Below are 21,606 nucleotides of genomic sequence, written 5' to 3'. Positions count from 1 at the left end.
AAGTTTCACAAATCCACAACTCGGTTGTAACTCGGTATTAACAAAAACCCGACCCGGAATTCATTGCAGACTGAGATAGCTTTTGGGGACCACTATGCGGGGCTTGTTTTTAGGTAAATTTAATTATTTTTCCCGACTAAACCTACTACGTGTTATGTTTACATATAAATATTTATAAAAACTGTTATTAGAATTAGGAACTTGCTGAACAAAAACAGAATAGATTTCTCCACGGATTCGGGAGTTTTTTCGCCATTTCATGTTAACACGCAATACTACCTTAAAGATGAGCTGGTCAAGTGTTCAGTACGAATTCCAAAAAACGTTAACACCATTTGCGTTAATCATTAATCTCATCTTGATTCAACTAATCTGGCACAAATCTCCAAAAGCCATCGGTTTCTACAAATACTTGATGATGTACATTTCAATTTTCGAGATAATCTACTCAGTTCTCGATATTCTAGCGGCTCCAGACTTTTTTAGCCACGATTCTATTTTTATCGTAATAACTTCATCGGAGAGAATGCTTGTACCACAATTCTTCCAAGTGCCATTCACAAACATTTTTTGTTCCATGTTTGGAGTTTCTTTGGTGATTTTTGTCATTCATTTCATATATCGATATTTGGCTATTACAAAGTAACTAATTCTATGTAATATGTTAGACTTCATTAAAAGTTTTATTTCAGTAGTAATTTCCAGAAACCCTCTAGAAAACTGGCGATTTGGTTCATTATTCCGATTTTTTATGGAATCTTGTGGTCAAGTTTATTGTTAATTTTCTTTCGGCCATCTCAAGAAACGGATGCAATTTTGAAGTGAGCTACACATAATTCTTCTAAAATTTTGAATGACAGTGTTCATTTAAAAAAAACGAGTTCTTTATTTTAAAGCTGAAAGCAAAATTTGGTGTAAAAGTGATCTTTTTTGGGGTTTTTCACTTCTTTGAAAGTAGTCAATCAAAAAAAATGTTCTTTTGAATTTATGGTCTATTTTTGTTTTAAATATTAATACTCAAAATTTGTAGAAATTCGAACATGCGACAGTGATAAAGTTTTCTTTAAAAAATGGCAAAAACTCGGCAATTGCCACTTTTTCTATCTTATTTACAGAGAAACCTATTTATTAGAACGTAACTCGACCCTGTCTGAAATTACCTACTTTGGTTTTAACTACTGGATTCAAAATGATCAAGGGAGAGAAGTTTTGAACCTGAAAGCATCAGTCGGAATGATTCTTATCATGACCTTGGTAACCAGTTCAATCTCCACTATATTGATTTTTGGAACATTGTGCTACCGGAAACTGGGAACTCTTGTTCAAGTGTCGAGAAACTCTACTCAATATCGTCAACTACAGTTACAACTTTTAAACTCTCTGGTCGGACAGGCACTTGTACCAGCTTTCTTAATGCTTGCCCCAGCTTCCATTGTTTTCAGTATTCCGTTTTTTCACGCAGGAAATGAATTAATGGGTGCACTACTGGGAATCACGATTTCAATGTATCCAGTGTTGGACCCACTTCCAACAATGTTTGTGATCAAGAGCTACCGGGAAGCAATATTCAGTTGGTTTTTTTTTTAATAAGAATGCCTTTCAGTAAATCTAATCAGTTTCAGAGTGTTTCCGTAAAACTACAACAGTCCACGCAGAGGCGGTGGTAACCACACTCGCATTGTAACGTTTCAATTATGGCTTGAAATCGGCAGGATCAAATTTTATACGCTTGTGGGCGGAAACAATTGAGTTCAAAAACACATCGACCTTGCTGGACAGAGCAAGGTGGTTTAGCAGAAATTCAAAACACATGTTCCAATAATTGATTCATTTTTACCCAATGTGAAACAAGACACTTTTTTAAAAAATAAATCTTTCAAAAAATAAATACATATAAATTACAACGTACGCCTGATCAGTCTCATTGGAATTCCACTCGACGGTTTCCTGACAGGCTGTAAAAAATTCAACTCTCATCTGTTGTGATCAAAGGTGTCGGTTTTTCGATTTTTTTCAGAAAGTCGAAACAGGTCATTGCACCTTTCGGCCATCGGGTTTTGGGGACGCCTGGGATTGACCCTTTCTTTAAACAGGCCTGAAACTATAGTCTAAATACTAAAAAACCCACAATGTTTCATAAGTATATTTTTCATTTGGCCGACAATCGAAAGCCATTCCCACAGAATTTTGGCCGCTCGTATCCGACCCCTGTTGCCTTTGTCACTTTAATTGCCACCGGTGGAGAACATTGAATTTATTCCCTCCGATGGCTCAAATCTCCCGTCAGACCCACATCAGGGTCTGACTGGAGATTTGAGCCATCGGAGGGAACAAATAGATCTTCTGGGGGCACCATATGACTAAATGAACAGATAGGAATAAAAGTGATAAAATGATAAGAAATCTCATGAAGTATTTTCTGGTTTGTTTGGAAGATAAATAAGTTATATACGATCCACACAAGAAAAAAGCGTTAGAACCAGTTTTTCGGAGGATTGACTTTCGGAGGATTGTGATTTTTTTTTTCGACATGCCCTACAAAACTAAAATGGTTTTGATTTGTTCTGATGAAATTTTCGAACTTTTTTTCAGTTCAATACAGGTTTAAAGTAAATCGCTTATAACTCGAGTAGTATTGCAAATTGGGGGGGGGGGGGGGGGGGGGGGTAACAAAATCATTATCATTCTCAGTTTAAAAAATTTTGAAAACCAGTGCACATTTGAAATTTCCAATTTTCCATAATTCTCAGTTTAAAAACCTTTTAAAACCAGTGCACATTTGAAATTCCATATTCTCCATAATTTTCAGTTTAAAAATTTTTGAAAACCAGTGCACATTTGAAATTTCCAATTTTCCATAATTCTCAGTTTAAAAACCTTTTAAAACCAGTGCACATTTGAAATTCCATATTCTCCATAATTTTCAGTTTAAAAATTTTTGAAAACCAGTGCACATTTGAAATTTCCAATTTTCCATAATTCTCAGTTTAAAAACCTTTTAAAACCAGTGCACATTTGAAATTCCATATTCTCCATAATTTTCAGTTTAAAAATTTTTGAAAACCAGTGCACATTTGAAATTTCCAATTTTCCATAATTCTCAGTTTAAAAACCTTTTAAAACCAGTGCACATTTGAAATTCCATATTCTCCATAATTTTCAGTTTAAAAATTTTTGAAAACCAGTGCACATTTGAAATTCCCAATTTTCCATAATTCTCAGTTAAAAAATTTTTGAAAACCAGTGCACATTTGAAATTCCATATTTTCCATAATTCTCAGTTTAAAAAATTTTGAAAACCAGTGCACATTTGAAATTTTCTTTCCAAAGTTTTCAGTTCAAAAACAAACCAATTTTCCAAAATTTTCAGTTCATAAAATTAACAACAAAAAAGTTAGTAGAACTCACCATCGATTATAAAAATGAATTGTTTCTGTGTTGAAAGTTACTTTAAATTATAACATACGTCTCGCGGGATTACATTATTCATTTAAGAAAATAAAAAAGTTTTAAAAAAATACGAAGAAAAAAGACTAGCGCTACATTAAAACTTTAAGAGTAGTTGGAAAACAAAAATTACATTACAAAACAAAACAAAAATGCTTAATAATTTTTAATAACAGGAAATTAAAGTGAAATGTTACTTTTTTTGGAATTTTAAATTTTTATGTTTTTTTTTGGGTTTTTGTTTTTTTCTCTTTTTTTTTTGGTTTTTTAATTTTCAAATTTGTGGAATTTCAGAGTCAGATTCAGGTAGGACTAGTGGCATGTTAGAGGTAATTGGAGATAATCAATTCAACAAGAAAAAGCTATCAATTGAAATTTTAAATACGGATTGAAACAAAAATACTAACTTTTTGGGAAAAAAAAATGAAAACGGCAGTTTAACTATGATAGGTAATTGTCAACTATAATTTATAATGGGGACTGGAAAAAAGCAGGCTTCTATGCGGATTTGGCGAAGTTGGAGAGCTTCTCTCTGAACTCTTGGAATGTGCTGAAAGCCTGTTTTGTGGATGCTGGAGCGTTGCATTCCTCGCTTTGGCAGTAACAATCTATGATGAAGTCGGTCTTGTGCTTGGCTGAAATTTAAAAAAATATATCTACTACAACTTATGATAAAAAATGTCAAAATTCAGTAAAGGGAGATGATCAAATTTGGAAACAACTAGTTTAAATTTCATTATTGAAATGGTGGTGTAGTTGAATTTCAGACTATGCTGTAAGTTTTGATAAATTGCCAAATTAAAAAAAATGTCGGTTTTTCTAAAATTTGGAAAACTGTTGAAGTATTCAACTTTTATAGTATTAAAATTAAAAATATTCAAAATAATTGGAACATAAAAATCGGTAAAAAATTTTTTTGGTCAAATTGGAAGTTGGGAGATTTCTACTGTGATTCAGTTAAATTTTCATACTGTGAAAATTTTATCTTTGCCAAAAATTTGCACTTGAAATTCCGTGTACTTCAGAATTACACCAACTTACCGAAATCAAACAGCGCCCGTCCATATGACTGGCCTCGTCGTTGGTAGCCGAGTAGGCGATAAGCTTCGTTGCTCCGGACACTGTTTTCAGGCAATATTTGAATCCTGGCATCACGACAGTCTTGTGCCCAAAGCCCACGTGGCAGCTCAGAGCCGATGCACAACCGATGAAGGCGAAAAGGAAGAGAAGAGAGGAGAAGGACATTGACGAAGAAAAAGTTCTCGAGAGTGAGAAGTGAAGGTTCCAACGTTTGACACGCGCTTTATATACCGGACTCCGCCCCATTCGGAGCATGGATAGAGACAAGAACTCTTGAAAAGCTCGGAGTGGGGGCACGCCCATTTTCGCCGCAATTTTTTTTTGCAAGAAAATAAATATTTAACCAACAAGGAATTCTTTAAGGGAATAAAAGTATTAATTTGTTAATTTTCTTGATTTTCTAGAAATTTTTTTTCGGGAGAACGATTGCCAACTTTTCGAAGATTTCTCAAAATTGGTGAATTTGAATAGTACTAGTATGTAGAACAGGGGTGGGGGGCAATCGTTGTTCGACAAATCGGCAATTTGCCGGTTTGCAGATTTGCCGGAAATTTTCATTCCCGGCAATATACCGATTTGCCGGAAATTTTACCGCTTGCCGAACACCAATTCGCCGGAATTTTTCAGAGGGATTATTTATAAGACGGAAGCATTTAAAACTGTGACTTTTTGAAATTTTTCCCCGTTTTTTCTAGATCATTTACTATATATAAAGCGCAGTTCCGTCCCTATGTAGTTTGAACTGATCTCTGATCTTTGAACTCTCTTTTCTGTAGTTGAAGGGATATTGGGTTGAGAATTGGTGGGGGATAATGCCAAGGTACTGTAGTGGTACTGTAGGAGTACTGTAGGTATACGGTAGGGTTACTGTAGTTTAGGAAAAATTGAGTTTTTGTCTACAGAAGAGGTATTGGGCTGGGAGTTGGTGGGGGATAATGTCAAGGTACTGTAGTAGTACTGTAGGAGTACTGTAGGTATACGGTAGGGTTACTGTAGTTTAGGAAAAATTGAGTTTTTGTTTACAGAAGAGGTATTGGGTTGAGAATTGGTGGGAGATAATGCCAAGGTACTGTAGTGGTACTGTAGGAGTACTGTAGGTATACGGTAGGGTTACTGTAGTTTATGAAAAATTGAGTTTTTGTCTACAGAAGAGGTATTGGGCTGGGAGTTGGTGGGGGATAATGTCAAGGTACTGTAGTAGTACTGTTGGAGTACTGTAGGTATACGGTAGGGTTACTGTAGTTTAGGAAAAATTGAGTTTTTGCCTACAGAAGAGGTATTGGGTTGAGAGTTGGTGGGGGATAATGCCAAGGTACTGTAGTAGTACTGTAGGAGTACTGTAGGTATACGGTAGGGTTACTGTAGTTTAGGAAAAATTGAGTTTTTCTTTACAGAAGAGGTATTGGGTTGAGAGTTGGTGGGGGATAATGCCAAGGTACTGTAGTAGTACTGTTGGAGTACTGTAGGTATACGGTAGGGTTACTGTAGTTTAGGAGAAATTGAGTTTTTGTTTACAGAAGAGGTATTGGGTTGAGAGTTGGTGGGGGATAATGTCAAGGTACTGTAGTAGTACTGTAGGAGTACTGTAGGTATACGGTAGGGTTACTGTAGTTTAGGAAAAATTGAGTTTTTGTTTACAGAAGAGGTATTGGGTTGAGAATTGGTGGGGGATAATGCCAAGGTACTGTAGTGGTACTGTAGGAGTACTGTAGGTATACGGTAGGGTTACTGTAGTTTAGGAAAAATTGAGTTTTTGTCTAAAGAAGATATATTATGTTGGGAGTTTGTAGGATTGCGAGTGTAGGCGTTTCCTACTTATAAACATTTTCACAGTAAATGTTCAAATGTTTCCAAAAATCATCAAGAACGTTTTTGAAATTTTGGAGAAATTTTGAGGTTTGTGGAATTTTTAGAAAGCTTGATAATTTATTTCAGATAGTGTTTCAGCTTCAATTTCTTGGTAAGAATGCCACTCAATTGCAAACTATAATATCCATACATTTAGCGTTTTAAGCTTCAAATTATTTTACTGTTGAGACGTTTTCAAAAAATTAAAGGACATATATGTGTCACCCATTGTGATAGTCACCAGTCGTTGGCCGCGCCGGAGGCGCGGTCAGCGGCTGGTTTTTTCATATAGTTTGCTAACTTTTTAAAATAAATGTGGGAACATCCAAAGGATGCATACAATTTTGCGGATTAGAATTGAAATTTTGAAATTTCCATTAAAAAAATGTGCAATACCACAATTTGCCAAAAATGTTCGGAAATTGCCGATTTCCCGGCAAATTCGGCAAACCGGCAGTTTGCCGGATTGCCGATTTGTCGGAAATTTTAAATTCCGGCAATTTGCAAAAATCTGCCGATTTTCTGGAAATTTTAATTCCTTCAGTTTGCAGATTTGCCGGAAAAAATCGTTTGCCGCCCAACCTGATGTAGAATTATTTTAAATAACTTTCAGTCAATTTTTACTTTTCTTACTTCACTCCAAAAAACATTTTTTTTGTAGTAAAGCTATAGCATAAAGTACTCCTACAGTATCCCCTACAGTACCCCGACCGTACCCCACTAACCCTAACTAAACCTACAGTACTCAGTACAGTACTCCGATCATATTCCTCTTCGTATTATGATAATAGTTCATAGTAATATTTATGATAAATTTTCATCTGCTTTTCAGAATTAAAAAAAAAACTAAAATAGTTTTCATAATAACAATTTATCAAAGTTGTGCACTTATTGTTTCTTTTTTCTATCGTGACAGTGAACATCAGGTAATTCGGACAAGAGGTAAGGGTTACAAGGAGGTAGAGTAATTGAATTTGAACTAACAATCAATTCTAACAACAATGAGGTAGCGAAGGGCAATCAGTATTTTTTGTGGTCCAGTGAGTCATAGAGGAAGTCTTCAGGATTGGTTTTGTGGTTGCATCTTGATGGTTTGCAATAACAGGTTAGCTCATCGGATCCGGCTTCTATCTGAAAATCAAAAACTATGTAGAAGTGCATTTCGAAAACTTACATTTAAAAAACAGAACGTTTTAATGAGATTTCTCGGGTTCGGGTCCTCATTGAAGACGGTTGTTGGTCCGGTCATTCCTCCATAGGACATAACATTTGTCTTGATATTCAATCTTGAGTAACAGTAGTCATATCCGGCCTCCAAGTGGACACTCTTGTTGTTGTCACCTTTCACGCATTTTTTGCAATCGGTGGTGGAAAATAGTGCGAGGGCAACGAGGAGAACGAAAGGGGCGGTGATTGGCATTTCTGAAAATTTTAAATTTTAAATTTTGGAAATTGAAACAAGTAAAAAGATTAAACGTTAAAAATAACTAGCCGACAAACAAAATGTTGCTCTTTTTATCTGTTTCTACAGCTCCGCCCATTCTGATTACTCTTAAATTTTTGGGGCGTGGTTTTTTATCAGCAACGTATATTTTCACCATTTCAGCGGAAACCTTATGCAACATTGGATAAATTGAGAGTTTAGCACGTGGTGTCAGGCTGTCTCATTACAGTTTCATCTACAAAAAATGCGGGGGTTTTCTCCAGAAAAATTGTGACGTCAGCACGCTTTTAACCATGCGAAATCAGATGAGATGTCTGCGTCTCTTCTCCCGCATTTTTTGTAGATCAAATCGAAATAAGACATTCTGACTCCACGTGGCTTAGTAGCCCCCAGTTTTCAGGGTTTCGAACCGCAAGTGCTTTTTTTTTAATTTTTAAGATTCTAATTCAAAATTGAGTTATTTAAAGAAATTGGTCCCCGGTACTGTGAGACACGGTAATGAGATTTTCCACGATTTTCCTTCCGAATTACAGAAAATCTTGTCTTAGCTGGATTGCAGATTTAATAGTATTTGTAATAAATAGGATTCCTCTCGGATTATTGTGCTTAGCAAGATTAGCCTTATCAGCGGCAATAAACAGTTATTGGATTACAAAAATCGTTTGAGAGGCTTTAATGATCATTCAAGGAACTTGTAGGAAGTGGAGGAATTAATAAAAAATTTACGGAGTAGCGCCCGTGAAAACATTTCTTTAAAAATTGCTCAATTTTTTTTAAATTAAAAAATGGAAATTGTAATTTGTAAGTTTTTTGCCGTTTACTTGTTTTACTTTCTGTGCTTCAACACCCATTCTTTAAATTTTTCCAGTTTTTTTTTCAGTTTTTTCATGTTTTTGAGGTGGTGAGAATTTGGAGCTGGGCTTCTAATTTTGGAGCAATTTGAAACATAGGATTTAGCCAAAATTAAAAGGTCTCCGTTTTAAAAGTTAAATGCTTTATTCTTTTTCGATTTTTTGTTTTCCTTTTCACTTTTTCTGAAGTTCAGACTACAGTGCTCCACATAATGATACGGCCACCCCCAAATTTTGGTATAACTCAAAAATGGGTTGAGATAGCAAAACATAGTTTCTTGTGAAAATGTTCGCTGTACTGGCTAACTTTCAGATAAGTATTGGAAATATACCTGAACCGTTCGTAAAAAAAGATATACCATTTTTTCATGAAAAACCATATAAAAAAATCCACAAAATGATACGGCCACCCTTGGTTTTTGTTTTCTTTTTTTGTTTTTTTTGCAATTTTTTTTGCTAAACGTTAGGTTTCATGTTCGTTTGTGTTTTTACAGCTATGGGTCGTGGAATAACTTTAACTGACTACGAAAAAGGACAAATTGTGCAAAATTATCTCAAGGCTTCTCGGATCGTCAGATTTTTCGTGATTTGAAACGTTTGAGAGATATGATCACTCGATATGCTTCAAATCCTGCCGCTTATTGCACCAAAAAGTCTTCTGGTCGCCCACCACTCCTTCCTGGTAGAGACAAGCGAAAAATCGTTCGTCGAGCATTCAATTGAACAGTGACTTGCTCGAAAAGTAGGAGCGAGATGAACCTGCCTGTGTCTGTTGAGACCGTACGACGTGTCCTTCGAAGTCCCAGTTTATCAAAAGACGAAAATTAATAAAGACTTATTTCATTACCGAACAAACACTGCCAAAATCGTATTCAGTTTGCTAAAATCAGCCAGAGAACTAACTGGAGACAAGTGAGGATTACGGTATGATCATTCAATCTCATTTTTTGTTTTCAGATCATCTTCAGTGACGAGAAAAAGTTTAACTGTGATGGTCCTGATGGCTACCGTGATTACTGGCACGATTTGAGAAAAGAAAAGATGATCTGAAACCAAAAACTGGGCTTGAATGATTATACCATAATCCTCACTTGTCTCCGTTAGTTCTCTGGCTGATTTTAGCAAACTGAATACGATTTTGGCAGTGTTTGTTCGGTAATGAAATAAGTCTTTATTAATTTTCGTCTTTTGATAAACTGGGACTTCGAAGGACACGTCGTACGGTCTCAACAGACACAGGCAGGTTCATCTCGCTCCTACTTTTCGAGCAAGTCACTGTTCAATTGAATGCTCGACAAACGATTTTTCGCTTGTCTCTACCAGAAAGGAGTGGTGGGCGACCAAAAGGCTTTTTGGTGCAATAAGCAGCAGGATTGGAAGCATATCGAATGATCATATCTCTTGAACGTTTCAAATCACGAAAAATCTGACGATCCGAGAAGCCTTGAGATAATTTTGCACAATTTGTCCTTTTTCGTAGTCAGTTAAAGTTATTCCACGACCCATAGCTGTAAAAACACAAACGAACATGAAACCTAACGTTTAGCAAAAAAAATTGCAAAAAAAACAAAAAAAGAAAACAAAAACCAAGGGTGGCCGTATCATTTTGTGGATTTTTTTATATGGTTTTTCATGAAAAAATGGTATATCTTTTTTTACGAACGGTTCAGGTATATTTCCAATACTTATCTGAAAGTTAGCCAGTACAGCGAACATTTTCACAAGAAACTATGTTTTGCTATCTCAACCCATTTTTGAGTTATACCAAAATTTGGGGGTGGCCGTATCATTATGTGGAGCACTGTATTTTGGGTATTTCCCATTTATGTAACTTCACCTTAAAAAATAAAATGGTTTGAGTGAAAAATTCCGGCTTCCAAAATTTTACAAAAATCGACGTTAGATGTGCTATTCCAAGGAGCTAAAAATCAGGCTACAGTGCATAACTTTCTCAGGTACTTGTGTATTACATGCCCTCATTTTAATAGTAATTTTTTAAGCCATGAAAAATAAAAACGTGAACCACAATTTGTATTTTTAGGCTTAGGAAATAACATTTTCTAAGCCTAAAGAGGAAAAATGTATATCACGTTTATTTTAATTGGAGAAATTAGTGAAAATTTAATTTAATTTGAAAATGAGGGCATGTAATACACAAGTACCCTTTCTCATCAGAGATGGGCACAATTACCGTTAGGGATTGAAAATTATTGTTTGCCGTCCAGTCCTAATTCAAGTCATGGATATATAATAGTTTCTAAATTTTACAGTTGGCCGGGGAGCCGTTTTACCAAAACAAATTCAGAGCTGTGGAAATAAATCTACCTTTGAAATTAAAAATTAGTTTTTTGATTTGACAAAAAAGTTGTCTTTTTAAATTAAATTGCTAAGATTGCTTTTTTATTTTGTTTAATATATTTTGATACACTATTCCTGCCAGTTGAAAATTAGTTTATTCATTTTTTGCAAAAAGTTCCAGCTTTGATTTTCCATGTCATAAACCACACGTAGACGTCAATGTGCTTTTAGTAAAACAGAATTGATGTATCATGTTCCACCACATATCATTAGCAGAGATTCTATTTCTGACGTGTTTTGCTACTGCTCTCGCTGGAGGCGTGACCGACGCGGGGATTGGTCACCGACGTGAGCATGTTTCGATTTGCAAAGTGAATGAGGCTGTGAAAGTGAAAAAGAAGAGACAACACGACAAGTAAGAGAGCAAAAAAGAAGAAAAAAGAATGCAAAAGGAATCTCGACAACTTTCAAAGAGCTATGTGTTGGGAGCGACTTCGGGGGATTTTTAAATTTTGGAATTACGTTAGCACAAAAATTACTGAAAAATTAATAGAGACTAACTGAAAATATTTGACAACCTTCCTGGTCGCCGTAATTATGTAAAAACGTTTCCCCTGAAAAGCGAGGCAGGAAAATCAATATTGAAACTTTTCTGTACCTACTACTGATAAATTGTATGCTACTTGGAACAGAAGAGTACCGCAAAAAATCGGAGAAATATGTGCTTAATATGTATAAGAGATAATATATAGTCTTTAAAAAAGTTTCCTACTGGACAGTAAGGTTTTTTGGCATTAAAATTTCAAACGACAATTACTGTACTTCATAAATTAACTTGTTAAAAAATTCCAAAACTGTTCACCGCAATTTCTAATTTTTAACAGAAAAGCTTTTCGTATTAAAAAGAATTAGACCCCCCGTACCGATCTTGCTTTACTTTAACTTTATTTTTTTATATCTCGATTGTCTATAGTTTTGTGAAAATGAAACCTAGCCATATGCTTTGAAAAGTGAGAGCAAAAAAATACGGTAAACAGCCTGTAAAATATTCAATTTTTCCAACTTGGCAGAACTTAATGTTTTAACTAAATTAAAATTTTAAAAATTGTTTAAAATATTTTTGGAGACTTTTAAAATAAATATCATTATGAAAGAACTATCTTGAATTTTTCTGAAGCAAGAAATAACGACATTCTGCCGAGAAAATACAAAAAATGTGCGATGTTGCAACGGAATGTTTTGCGCTCTTTGTTCAAGAAAACTTTACTACAAAGGCTGTCCTTTTTATGCAGCAGAGCACAAGTTTTTTGTTGCAACTTTTGGTCAGTTAAAGTCAAGTGAGTTTTGGAAAATTTGTTGGGTACATAGAATATGATTAATTCAAGGATTAGATTCAGGAATTCGTATATTGATTATTTCGGAATTAAGGGAGTAATATCAGTTTTAGAGTTTATTAACGTTTTGAAAGCGGTTTGTTGAATGAAGGGGAAAGTGGTCGAAATTTCATAGAATCTACAACTCTATAATACTTTAAATTTTAAAACACATCATATATTCCGTGTTTATATAAAAAGCGCAGGTATTCCTGAATCAATAAAACTGTCCAAAATACTTTTCTGAATCACTAATAATCATTTCCCATTCTTGCATATTTCCCCATATCTTGTCAGATTTTCACCATTGGCTTTTAGTCCTAATATCAGAGGATGATATCACTTGCACAAGAACCGCCACATTCTTGGCTCCCTTGCTCCGCCGCAGCTCTTGTGCCCCCAATCAATACGGCTGCTCGACTGCTCTTTCCTCGACGCTCGGCGCCCTGCTCGAAACCCTGTGCCCAACAAGGTTTGGTCTTCACGACATCGGCGCAGAGAACATCCGATTCACGGTTTCTGCTCTTTTCGTGAAGATTTTCTTCGATTTTCGCAACAACTCACGCATGCATTTTGGCTCTCGCTCCGCCCTTTTGGCTCCGAACATTGGCTCGGCTGTGTGTGCGCGCGACTTGTTTATGCGAGAGATCGTGACGAAGAGCACAGAGACGACGGGAGAGAGGATGAATAAAAAAGAGAGTCATAGGAAAGGGAATGGATTGACCGGTCAACGGGCAGAATGAGAGCAGTAGGGGAAGATTTCAGAATTGAAGAAAATGAGGGACTGAAAAAGTTGAAACTATATCGGGGCCTTCTTAACTTTTACAGGTTTATCTATGGCAAAAACTAACCTTCAAAAAAAAACGTCTTGCGACCTCATTGTCCTTGTACTATTGTCTTATCATTCACGTGAAAGGCGGTGGTTCGATGGTTGCCCAGATGGCCGAAGATACCGATACGCTCAGATGGCACATCTCTGCAATAAAAACTAACTGTGGGAATTGTGTAGTTGTGTATTGATACAGGGCCGGCAAATTATCTTTAGTTGGTTAAAAAATATGTATAACTAAAAAACTATATCATTTAACAAAATGCTCACGATTACTTTTTCTACATTGTTGTTAATGTGACAACTATGTAACTCTATTCCGTAAAAAATATAGCAGCCGACATCCGGCGGCGTTTGAAGCGCTATTCCACTGAAATTGCTACATCTTGGAATTCATGGTTCTGTTACAAACTAACCGGGAAAAAAATTTACCAAAGTTTTAAGAATAAAAATAAGTATTAGGATTCTGAAATAAACACGAATTTTAAAAATTCTAACGTTTTAAACACAAAACTACTTTTCGACATTTCATTGAGAAATTCTAGTCAGGAACAAACTCGCTGGATGTCTGCTGCCGTAATTTTTTTTTAAATTAAATGTGTATAATTGACAGTAACACAAATATAGAAAACGTAATCAGCAACATTTTGTTTTTAAATTTACGTTGATATCTATAATGGTTTTTGAGTTAAACTTGTTTGAAAACTATGCAAAATTTTTATATTTTTGAAAAACTTCTCGCAAGATAAGTTTATTGATTTTTTGTTTTTTGGTTCATATTTATTTTTATTTTAAACAAAATTTTTTTCAGCATAAGATTTTATTCGTGAACTGAATTTAACTATTAAATGCAAAAATTAACAAAAACCAGCAAAGTTGCCCTTCATTTCATGGGCTAACGAAAAATCGATATCTTGTGGAAACGTGACTTTTTCAAGTTTCCATACGAACCTTGAAACTCCCTCAACAGCATTTGTATTTTTCCTCATCATATACCCGACTCACCATTCATGTATAGGTACGTTGATTGCCAGATGGTCGTAAATACCGTCACACGTAGATTGCTCATTCCTGCAATATATTGGATATGGACAGGGGTGGTGGTTTGAGGTGAGAAGAGGATAATTGTACTCGAGAGTCTAGGAGGCAGTAGATATTGAAAATGGTCAAAAAGTGACGTCAGAAATATACACATATATATATATATATATATATATATATATATATATATATATATACATATTTCCTCTTTCTTGGCTCATTTAACAAACATCAAACATAGATATTTGCCAATCTATAAAGAATTGAATAGGCAATTTTCAACAGTTGATAATAACTTGATAAAGCAAACGATAACCGACTATGTATAAGTAAGGGTATGTTTTTAACATAAAATAAGCTTTAAATGAAAATAATTTTTTAACTTTATATTAATTTTTACTAACGGTTTCTGGGAGCTAAGTATGTGGAAGCTTTCTAATTCTGCTCAAAGGCAACGGGGTTTCACATTACAAAAAAAACTGACAGAAAACTAATAAACTTGAGCAACATGACATGTCCCAACGAAAAATCAATATCTTGTGAAAACACTGCCGCTCTTCGAGCATTCTTGCCAACCTCATTGGCCGAGAATATCGTTAAGCACGTCTCTGTTGGATATGGGAATTGTACAGGGTGGTTGGATGTGAGAACGGTATAATTGGTGGCCTGGAGAGGTAAGGTAGCTAAGAAACGATAGTAAAAACGGTAAGAGAAGAAGAAGCCGGTCTTGGATAACTTTATAGTTAATTGTTGATCTTCTTTTTTCTATTAAGTTCAGGTTTATTTTTCACATTTAGTTTAGGAGATATTTTTCATATATGAAATTATAGTATTGCACCGCACTGCTTGACTCTGATAGCTTATTGCCTTCAAAAATAATTTAAACAATCCCGCAAAATCTGTTGAAGTTACAGCATATTTTTCCTTAATGTTTTTTTCCAGTAAAATCCCAACAAGAATCCCCTTCATTTCATGAGCTTCCCAAAAATCAATATCTTGTGAAAACGTGCACTCTTGCAGGCCGGTCACATGCTATTTTTTTGACTTCCTACACCAATTTTTATGCACATATAAAAGGCTTGTCTTGTAACATTTTTAGGATTTTAAAGCACTTTCAAAAAAAGTCCTAAGAACTACATATATTGCGCCTAGATAAATACATAGAAAATGCTTTGCAAAAAGCTTGTCAGTTAAAAAAGTAAGTTTTAAATTCAACTTCTTTTAGAATAGTTTTTAACTTATTACCTTCTTTCATAGAACAATTGTATGATAATTGCTTGAAAAAAAAATGCAAAAAGACCGCATCGTGGAAAATATCGATCTCTGCCAAATGGCCATGCGTTGAGGCTAACAATGCCATACCGTATGCTAAATGGGCAGGGGGTTTTGCCAAGCACCATCTGCTCATTCTCGAGTGCATTTTCATTTTGAATGTATTTTTCAACTGCTTTCATTAATTGCGATTAAAAAAAAGACAATTTTTATTTTTACACTACTTTTTAAAAAAATTTCCAATTGTGAAAGCCCAAGGTTTTTACTTAAATTTGGCATCCTGAATACGTGCATCATCATACTATAAGCTACAGTAATACCCGATATCTCAGGTTATAATGTTAATCTGGTTTAATATCGACTAGAGATAATGGATGCTTTCAATTCATGCTTGATGAATTAGCTACCGTAGTAGTATATGAGAGAACGTTTTTATAGAAACCAAGCAAATATTTCCATTAGTTTTATTATAAATTTTTTCATGTACATATTTCCGATTTCAATGGTTTGATATCAATTTTATGATTGCAATGCTCAATTTTAAATTATTTTTAACTGAAAGAAGCAACTTCCAAAACATTTTAATTTAAGATTGAACGAGTTGCAAAATACTGCAGAAAGTCGGCCAGAAAACAGCTTTCTCCTACGATTTTTATGCTCTATTTATGTTTTAATTATTTTCCATAAAATATTCTAGAACTTCAAAATTGCAGCAATTCTCGAAATTTCTTAAAAATGATTTTTCCAACATATCGGCAAGTCGGCAAGGAACCGGAATTGATACTTCCGGCAAATTCAAATTCAACGGAAAATTCAACGGCAAAAAAATGGGCAAATTTACGATTTGCCAAAATTGTCGATTTCATTTTAAAAAAAACCATTTCATACATGCCTTATAAGAAAAATTGTCAAAAATGGGCCCACGAAATGTCAGCCGCTCCAACTTTTTTTTTGCAGTTTTCGCATTATTTTATGTGTAATAGTTTTTTGGTCAACTAAAGCTTTTCAAATATCACCAAAAATCCCTAATTTTTTTCATCTCAAATAAATCTTTCTCAAATTCAAAATATCTTTTCTGGTTTCCCAATACCCACTATCTATTTGAAATAAATGCATGTTTTCAGCTCTCAGTTTGATGAATTAGCAGCCATGTGATAAGCCAATGTGTGAGAATTTGTATGATATATCTCTATAGAAACCAAGTCCAACCGCCCATTAAAGCGCATATGTGCTCAATTTTGCTCCGCAGTCAGCTGATTCACTATAATATGTAGTTGGTACAAGTTTGCCCAACTTGCAGACTTTTCAATTTTCGGCAAGTGGAATTGAGGTCTTATAGTTAGGTAGACATTTACTACAACTAATATATATTTTTTGAAATAAATGAATGCATAAGAGGAATGATTTTTCAGATAAAACTTTGCAGGTGAATTGCATTTCTCTCACGGAAATATTTTTTTGTGAAGCTTTGAATCGAATTTCAGATTTTTTGGAAACACGTTCTACACTATAATTGCACCTAAAATTAACAAATTATCATAAAGTGTTTTCTTCCAAGACGTCACTGTTCCCATAGTACACGGCAGCCTAGAACAGCGTGAAAATCCGCGTCTCTATAGCAACCGACGAGCCAAAATCGAGCCCCGCCTCGCTTTTGGCAATTGCTGATTCATTTCCGGTTCTGTCATCGTGTATTCTACATATTATTTAATCATTTTAAGTTGGTCAACGTTTGAGAGTTCAAAAGATTTAGCAATTTTATACGAGTGAAATTGAAATCTCTTCAACTTTCAGACGTTTTCTGATTTATTAGCAAGGTAAAAAGTTTTTACTAAAACGTTCTCCAACACATTTTGTTTCGGAAATTAAAATAAAAATGTTGAGGAATATATTTACTTTATGAAAATAGCTTCAACTTGTATTGAAAAATTCCAAAAAATTGCACAAAAACTGCCTTAAAGTCACAATGTACGATCGGCACAGTTCGACTTTGATAACAGATAACAGCAACTTTTTGGAATTTTTTATTAAAAACGAAGTTAAAAAAACTTGGACACAACGATGAGAAAAAGAGGATTTTGCACATATCCCTGTTCAGTATTGCTCTCTATTGCTCAATTTGAACAGCTTAAATTTAACTAAATTTCTGCTAGTAAAATTGAACAACATTCAACTACTGAAACATTAGGAATTTTTCTATTGAGCTGAACCTATTTATAATCGGAATCAAAAGACTCATCGTACGTGGCATGCTGTCCATTAATTCTTGCCACAATCCGAGCACCTGCATAATTACTGTCACTGGCCGCTTTCCTCATTGCGAAGGGATATGGTAGCTCACATAGTCACTCAATTTATTTGTAATATCTATAAGTACTTAGGAAAGAATTATCAGTTTCCAGCTTGACGGGAAATATAACTAAAACGAAGTATTGCCAGTTAGGATTTGGCCTGAATACATTTATAAAAATCTAAAAGATTAATATCATTTAAAAAAATTTAGATTAGAAAAAAAATAGATTCCAGTTGAAGTTACGAACTGATTTCCCAAAAATGTGAACATTTTGAGAAATTTCAATCATTGCGACAGGTTTGAACTTCAATTTCTTTTATGTTCAAATACAAATATTTGTCGATTATAGTGACTATTTTTAATCACATCGGATCTCCATTCACGTATGCCCTTCCAAAACACCGTACCTCGAGAGGTTCTCGAGACACATAATTAGTCCATGCCCCTGCACATATAAGAGAGCCCATGCATGGACGTACCTCTTCATCGCGAAGGGAGAAAAACGGGTTTACGGTGATGGCTAAGCTACTGCCTACGTCACAGGACCACCTAGAGCATCGAGACTCTCAAATTTAGGAGGGTGTTGGGAAAGATGGCAGATGGTGGGCCCGATTGTGTTGCTGGATCCTGCGAAAAATTGACAGCCCTTTTTTAGTTGTAACAAGTATTACAAAATGTGAATAGGAATTGTTAAAGTATTAGCTTAAATCCAAGAAACTGTACTGCCAAAAAAAATTGAAATTTTAAATTCACCTAATTGTTAAAGTTACTGTAATCTGGCCCTGTAGATTTGTGTCCGGTTTCTCAACAACTTCAAATTGATAAATTTACAGCGGCCGACAATTTCAAGGCACGCAGCTTTTTTTTTTAAATGACACCATTCTGCCGAAAAGTGAGATTGGAAATTGTTTCCGCACTGCCCATTGTCCATCATTTAAAGTGCAAGGAACGTGACCTCAAACTACAATCTAGTTGAAAAACAATTATGAAAAGCAATATACTCAAAACTATCGAATTTTCCAAAAGAATATAACAAAAAACTCGACTGTTTCCCTACTACATTTTGTATAAGCAAAACGCAATTAAATGACGCTATAAATTCTGACATCATACCGAAAATAGCGAGCAATTCGACCAGATCGACAGTTTCAACTTTGATCCATATCCGGTTTTTTTTCTCGTTTCAAAGTTTAATGCGGCCTACTCGTCATATGGTTTTTGCAGTTGCAACTGTTGAGTAGCGTATGCCGGTTTTTATTTAAATTTCAAAAAATGTCTCCCAATTTATCTAATACAGCTGCTAGAAAATTCATATAATTTTTCTTGATTTTTTAAATGATTTTTTTTCAATTTAGTAAAATTGAAATTTTAAAAAAAGGTACAATAATTTTTGAATTCCCGCGCAAAAATTTGTAATTTTAAGTTAAAATAATCAGAAAAATTCAAAATTTCAAAACTCCAAAATTTCAATATTCCAAAGTTCCAAAATTTGTTGATTCAAAAATTAATAAATTCCAAAAAGTTCGAAATTCCAAAATTTCTAAATTCAAGAATTACTAAATTTCAAATATTCAAAGTTGTGAAATTCCAAAATTTCCAAAACAAAAACGCTTTTTCTCGCAAGAAATGCCAACTTTAGAGTTTTATTTTCTGGGGTTTCCAGTTTTTTTCCGGAAAAATCTGAAAAATTAACAAAAATTATCAGGAAAATAATAAAGAAAATCCAATTAATATAGCCAAAAAACGCGTACTAGGACAATCTTTCGCTATTTGATTTTTTTGCAAAATTAAAAAAAAACATCAATAAAAAGTCAGAAATGTATTATATAGTTTTACATTTTTATTTTACAAATTCTATACTAAATATTTTTCTAAACAAACATCGCTTCGTATTTTAAAGAACGTAATCAATCATTGATAATCGGCGGAAAATTATCTTTTCATCTTTTCCTCTCAATTTGTTTTCTAATTTTCCGTGATCATTGCTGTGATATATCATTTCTTCTAAAACGCGACTTTTGTCCTTTGTCACCACATGACAGCTTTGTATATACTTGACATTTTTCACTTTTCCCTTTTCCCCCGCGCAACCTCTAGATTTCCATAAGTCTCAATTTTCCGGTACGATTATACAATCCGATAATGCAAATTTTGTGTTTATTTCGGTGTGCCAGTTTATTAAGCCTGTAACCGTTTAAAATTGCCGGTTTTTTTTTGTGTTATCAGGTTTCCCTACTTTTTTTACCTAAAACATAAATTCCAGTATTTCGAAAATGGGAAATAGCAATTCATCCATTTTGAGTGATGCTGAAATGAGAGAAATTATGGACGAAACGCAATGTAAGTTATTAATTTATTAAGTTAGTGTAAGTTATTACCCAGACGCGAAATTTTGTGATTTTTGTGGTCTCGAAACGAACGAGAAGTTTCCGTTTAATACAAAACGGTATGCGCCTTTAAAGAATGCTGTTGTTTTTATAGATTTTCCATACGTATGTAGTTTACTGATAAAAATGCACACGTGGGGTTAGAGTGTTCCATTTCGAGTTGATCTACGTAGATCTACGAGAATCGCGGGAATTCAGACGCAGACTTCTCAACTGATTTTGCATGGTTAAGAACGTGCTAACGTCACATTTTTTGGGGCAAAAAATTCCCGCATTTTTTGTAGATCAAACTGTAATGCGACATTTTTTTTATTGCCCATAATATATTGTATTAATAGTATTAATTACTATTAATTACAATAAGTATTAATACTTAACAAATCGAAAAAAAATCACAATGCTCTTTAACGGCGCACACATGTTTCTGCGTTTAACAAAAATTTGTCGTGACGAAACCTGTTACCGTATTTCTGGACTAAAAATTCAAAATTTCAGAGTCTGTGTAATAATTGCAAAACAATTCACTCCAAAAAACACAATTTCAGTCAACAAACATCAAATTCTCCGACTCTATACTCGATTTGCATCACTTGATAAAAATGGTATGTTTATATGTTTTCCTACAATTTTTCAATAAAACATTTTTTAGGTCAAGGATATTTGTCACGTGACGACTTCTTGAATGTCCCAGAACTAGCTGTCAATCCGCTTGGAGATCGAATTATCGACGCATTTTTCACATTAGGCGACTCTGATGGGGATAGCAAATCCGGGCAATTGACTTTCCGACAATTTGTGAGAATTCTGGCACATTTTCAACCAATCTCTAAAGTGAAGGATAATGCGCTGAATTCGAGGAAGGACAAGCTTCGATGTAAGATTTTCGGAGTAGTTGTGGGAGATCAGCGGGCAGTAGGGGGGGGGGGGGGGGGGGGTTCCATGCAGGCGCCGCGAGCCACGTCTTTTTATAGTGCGGCGCAAAACCCGAAAAGTGTCGGCCGCGGCGAAACAACGAAATATGAATCGAAAAACAAAATTTCTTCCAGTTGCCTTCAAAATGTATGACCTGAACAAGAACAACTACATCACACGCGAGGAGTTCAAAGTGATCCTAAACAGTATGGTAGGAGCTAACATAACTTCTGATCAACTCGACAAAATCGCCGACAAAACTCTCGAGGAAGCCGACCAAGATCGTGATGGAAAAATTTCGTTTGAAGACTTTTGTAGAGCCATGGAGAAAACGGATATTGAGGAGAAAATGTCGATGCGATTTTTGAATTAATTTCTATATTTTTTAAATGTTTGTATCTTTGCAAAATATTTTTCACTATTGAAAACATTCCGAAATTGTATGTAAAATTATATGAGAAAAATTGTTTAATAAATTTATTATTTAGTACACCAATCAAATGTATGAAAAATATGTGGAATTTGCCCGTC

At 34.6% G+C, this 21,606-nt stretch overlaps 4 protein-coding genes and 5 non-coding genes across 12 annotated transcripts; 5 read left to right on the top strand and 4 right to left on the bottom strand.

Annotated features, from left to right (window-relative positions):
* Positions 1–286: 286 nt before the first annotated feature.
* On the top strand, positions 287–1,810 carry str-244 (Seven TM Receptor; the record flags this gene model as incomplete). The annotated part of the gene is made up of 4 exons (NM_071432.2): positions 287–642; positions 693–821; positions 1,116–1,570; positions 1,623–1,810. 4 exons carry the CDS (start codon positions 287–289, stop codon positions 1,682–1,684), a joined length of 1,002 nt encoding a protein of 333 aa, NP_503833.1. The 3' UTR covers positions 1,685–1,810.
* A 455-nt stretch (positions 1,811–2,265) lies between these two features.
* On the bottom strand, positions 2,266–2,321 carry mir-8200. The gene has a single exon (NR_131681.1). It is a non-coding gene; the product is annotated as a pre-microRNA mir-8200 (primary transcript).
* Positions 2,322–3,474: 1,153 nt separating this feature from the next.
* Positions 3,475–4,829, bottom strand: nssp-50 (uncharacterized protein). The gene is made up of 2 exons (NM_071431.8): positions 4,489–4,829; positions 3,475–4,082 (listed from the first exon to the last, which is right to left on the bottom strand). Exons 1-2 carry the CDS (start codon positions 4,690–4,692, stop codon positions 4,056–4,058), a joined length of 231 nt encoding a protein of 76 aa, NP_503832.3. The 5' UTR covers positions 4,693–4,829; the 3' UTR covers positions 3,475–4,055.
* Positions 4,830–7,185: 2,356 nt separating this feature from the next.
* On the bottom strand, positions 7,186–14,246 carry F59D6.1. 3 transcript variants are annotated; one of them, NM_001316815.3, is made up of 4 exons: positions 14,176–14,246; positions 13,193–13,317; positions 7,566–7,797; positions 7,186–7,506 (listed from the first exon to the last, which is right to left on the bottom strand). In NM_001316815.3, exons 3-4 carry the CDS (start codon positions 7,793–7,795, stop codon positions 7,503–7,505), a joined length of 234 nt encoding a protein of 77 aa, NP_001303744.1. In that variant the 5' UTR covers positions 7,796–7,797; positions 13,193–13,317; positions 14,176–14,246; the 3' UTR covers positions 7,186–7,502. The 3 variants fall into 3 exon arrangements, 2 of the variants coding, with proteins under 2 accessions (NP_001303744.1, NP_503831.1); NM_071430.3 differs by having other exon boundaries at positions 7,231–7,506; positions 7,550–7,797; positions 14,176–14,243; NR_133616.1 differs by having other exon boundaries at positions 7,396–7,506; positions 7,550–7,797; positions 14,176–14,239.
* Positions 14,247–14,355: 109 nt separating this feature from the next.
* On the bottom strand, positions 14,356–14,413 carry F59D6.10. The gene has a single exon (NR_068654.1). It is a non-coding gene; the product is annotated as an Unclassified non-coding RNA F59D6.10 (non-coding RNA).
* F59D6.11 lies at positions 14,356–14,413 on the top strand. The gene has a single exon (NR_068655.1). It is a non-coding gene; the product is annotated as an Unclassified non-coding RNA F59D6.11 (non-coding RNA).
* A 2,336-nt stretch (positions 14,414–16,749) lies between these two features.
* On the top strand, positions 16,750–16,853 carry mir-1821. The gene has a single exon (NR_024310.2). It is a non-coding gene; the product is annotated as a pre-microRNA mir-1821 (primary transcript).
* Positions 16,854–17,201: 348 nt separating this feature from the next.
* mir-792 lies at positions 17,202–17,291 on the top strand. The gene has a single exon (NR_023975.2). It is a non-coding gene; the product is annotated as a pre-microRNA mir-792 (primary transcript).
* A 2,709-nt stretch (positions 17,292–20,000) lies between these two features.
* chpf-2 (EF-hand domain-containing protein) lies at positions 20,001–21,571 on the top strand. Of its 2 annotated transcripts, none has more exons than NM_071429.3 (4): positions 20,001–20,116; positions 20,709–20,765; positions 20,813–21,037; positions 21,210–21,571. In NM_071429.3, the coding sequence occupies exons 1-4, from the start codon at positions 20,050–20,052 to the stop codon at positions 21,446–21,448; spliced, it is 588 nt and encodes a 195-aa protein (NP_503830.2). In that variant the 5' UTR covers positions 20,001–20,049; the 3' UTR covers positions 21,449–21,571. The 2 variants fall into 2 exon arrangements, 1 of the variants encoding a protein (NP_503830.2); NR_133615.1 differs by having other exon boundaries at positions 20,040–20,116; positions 20,659–20,765.
* Positions 21,572–21,606: the final 35 nt, after the last annotated feature.

This window comes from Caenorhabditis elegans, chromosome V, assembly GCF_000002985.6.
Source record: "Caenorhabditis elegans chromosome V".
NCBI lineage: Eukaryota > Metazoa > Nematoda > Chromadorea > Rhabditida > Rhabditidae > Caenorhabditis > Caenorhabditis elegans.
Note: the sequence above shows the minus strand (reverse complement) of the source record. Positions and strands in the feature narration are given on the sequence as shown.

Coding starts and splice junctions, on each gene's coding strand:
- nssp-50 (NM_071431.8), bottom strand. CDS start 4,692: ATGTCCTTCTCCTCTCTTCTCTTCCTTTTCGCCTTCATCGGTTGTGCA. Junction 4,083..4,488: donor ACGGGCGCTGTTTGATTTCG/GTAAGTTGGTGT, acceptor TTTAAATTTCAG/CCAAGCACAAGACCGACTTC.
- F59D6.1 (NM_071430.3), bottom strand. CDS start 7,795: ATGCCAATCACCGCCCCTTTCGTTCTCCTCGTTGCCCTCGCACTATTT. Junction 7,507..7,549: donor AAACGTTCTGTTTTTTAAAT/GTAAGTTTTCGA, acceptor TTTGATTTTCAG/ATAGAAGCCGGATCCGATGA.
- chpf-2 (NM_071429.3), top strand. CDS start 20,050: ATGGGAAATAGCAATTCATCCATTTTGAGTGATGCTGAAATGAGAGAA. Junction 20,117..20,708: donor AATTATGGACGAAACGCAAT/GTAAGTTATTAA, acceptor ACACAATTTCAG/TCAACAAACATCAAATTCTC. Junction 20,766..20,812: donor TGCATCACTTGATAAAAATG/GTATGTTTATAT, acceptor AACATTTTTTAG/GTCAAGGATATTTGTCACGT.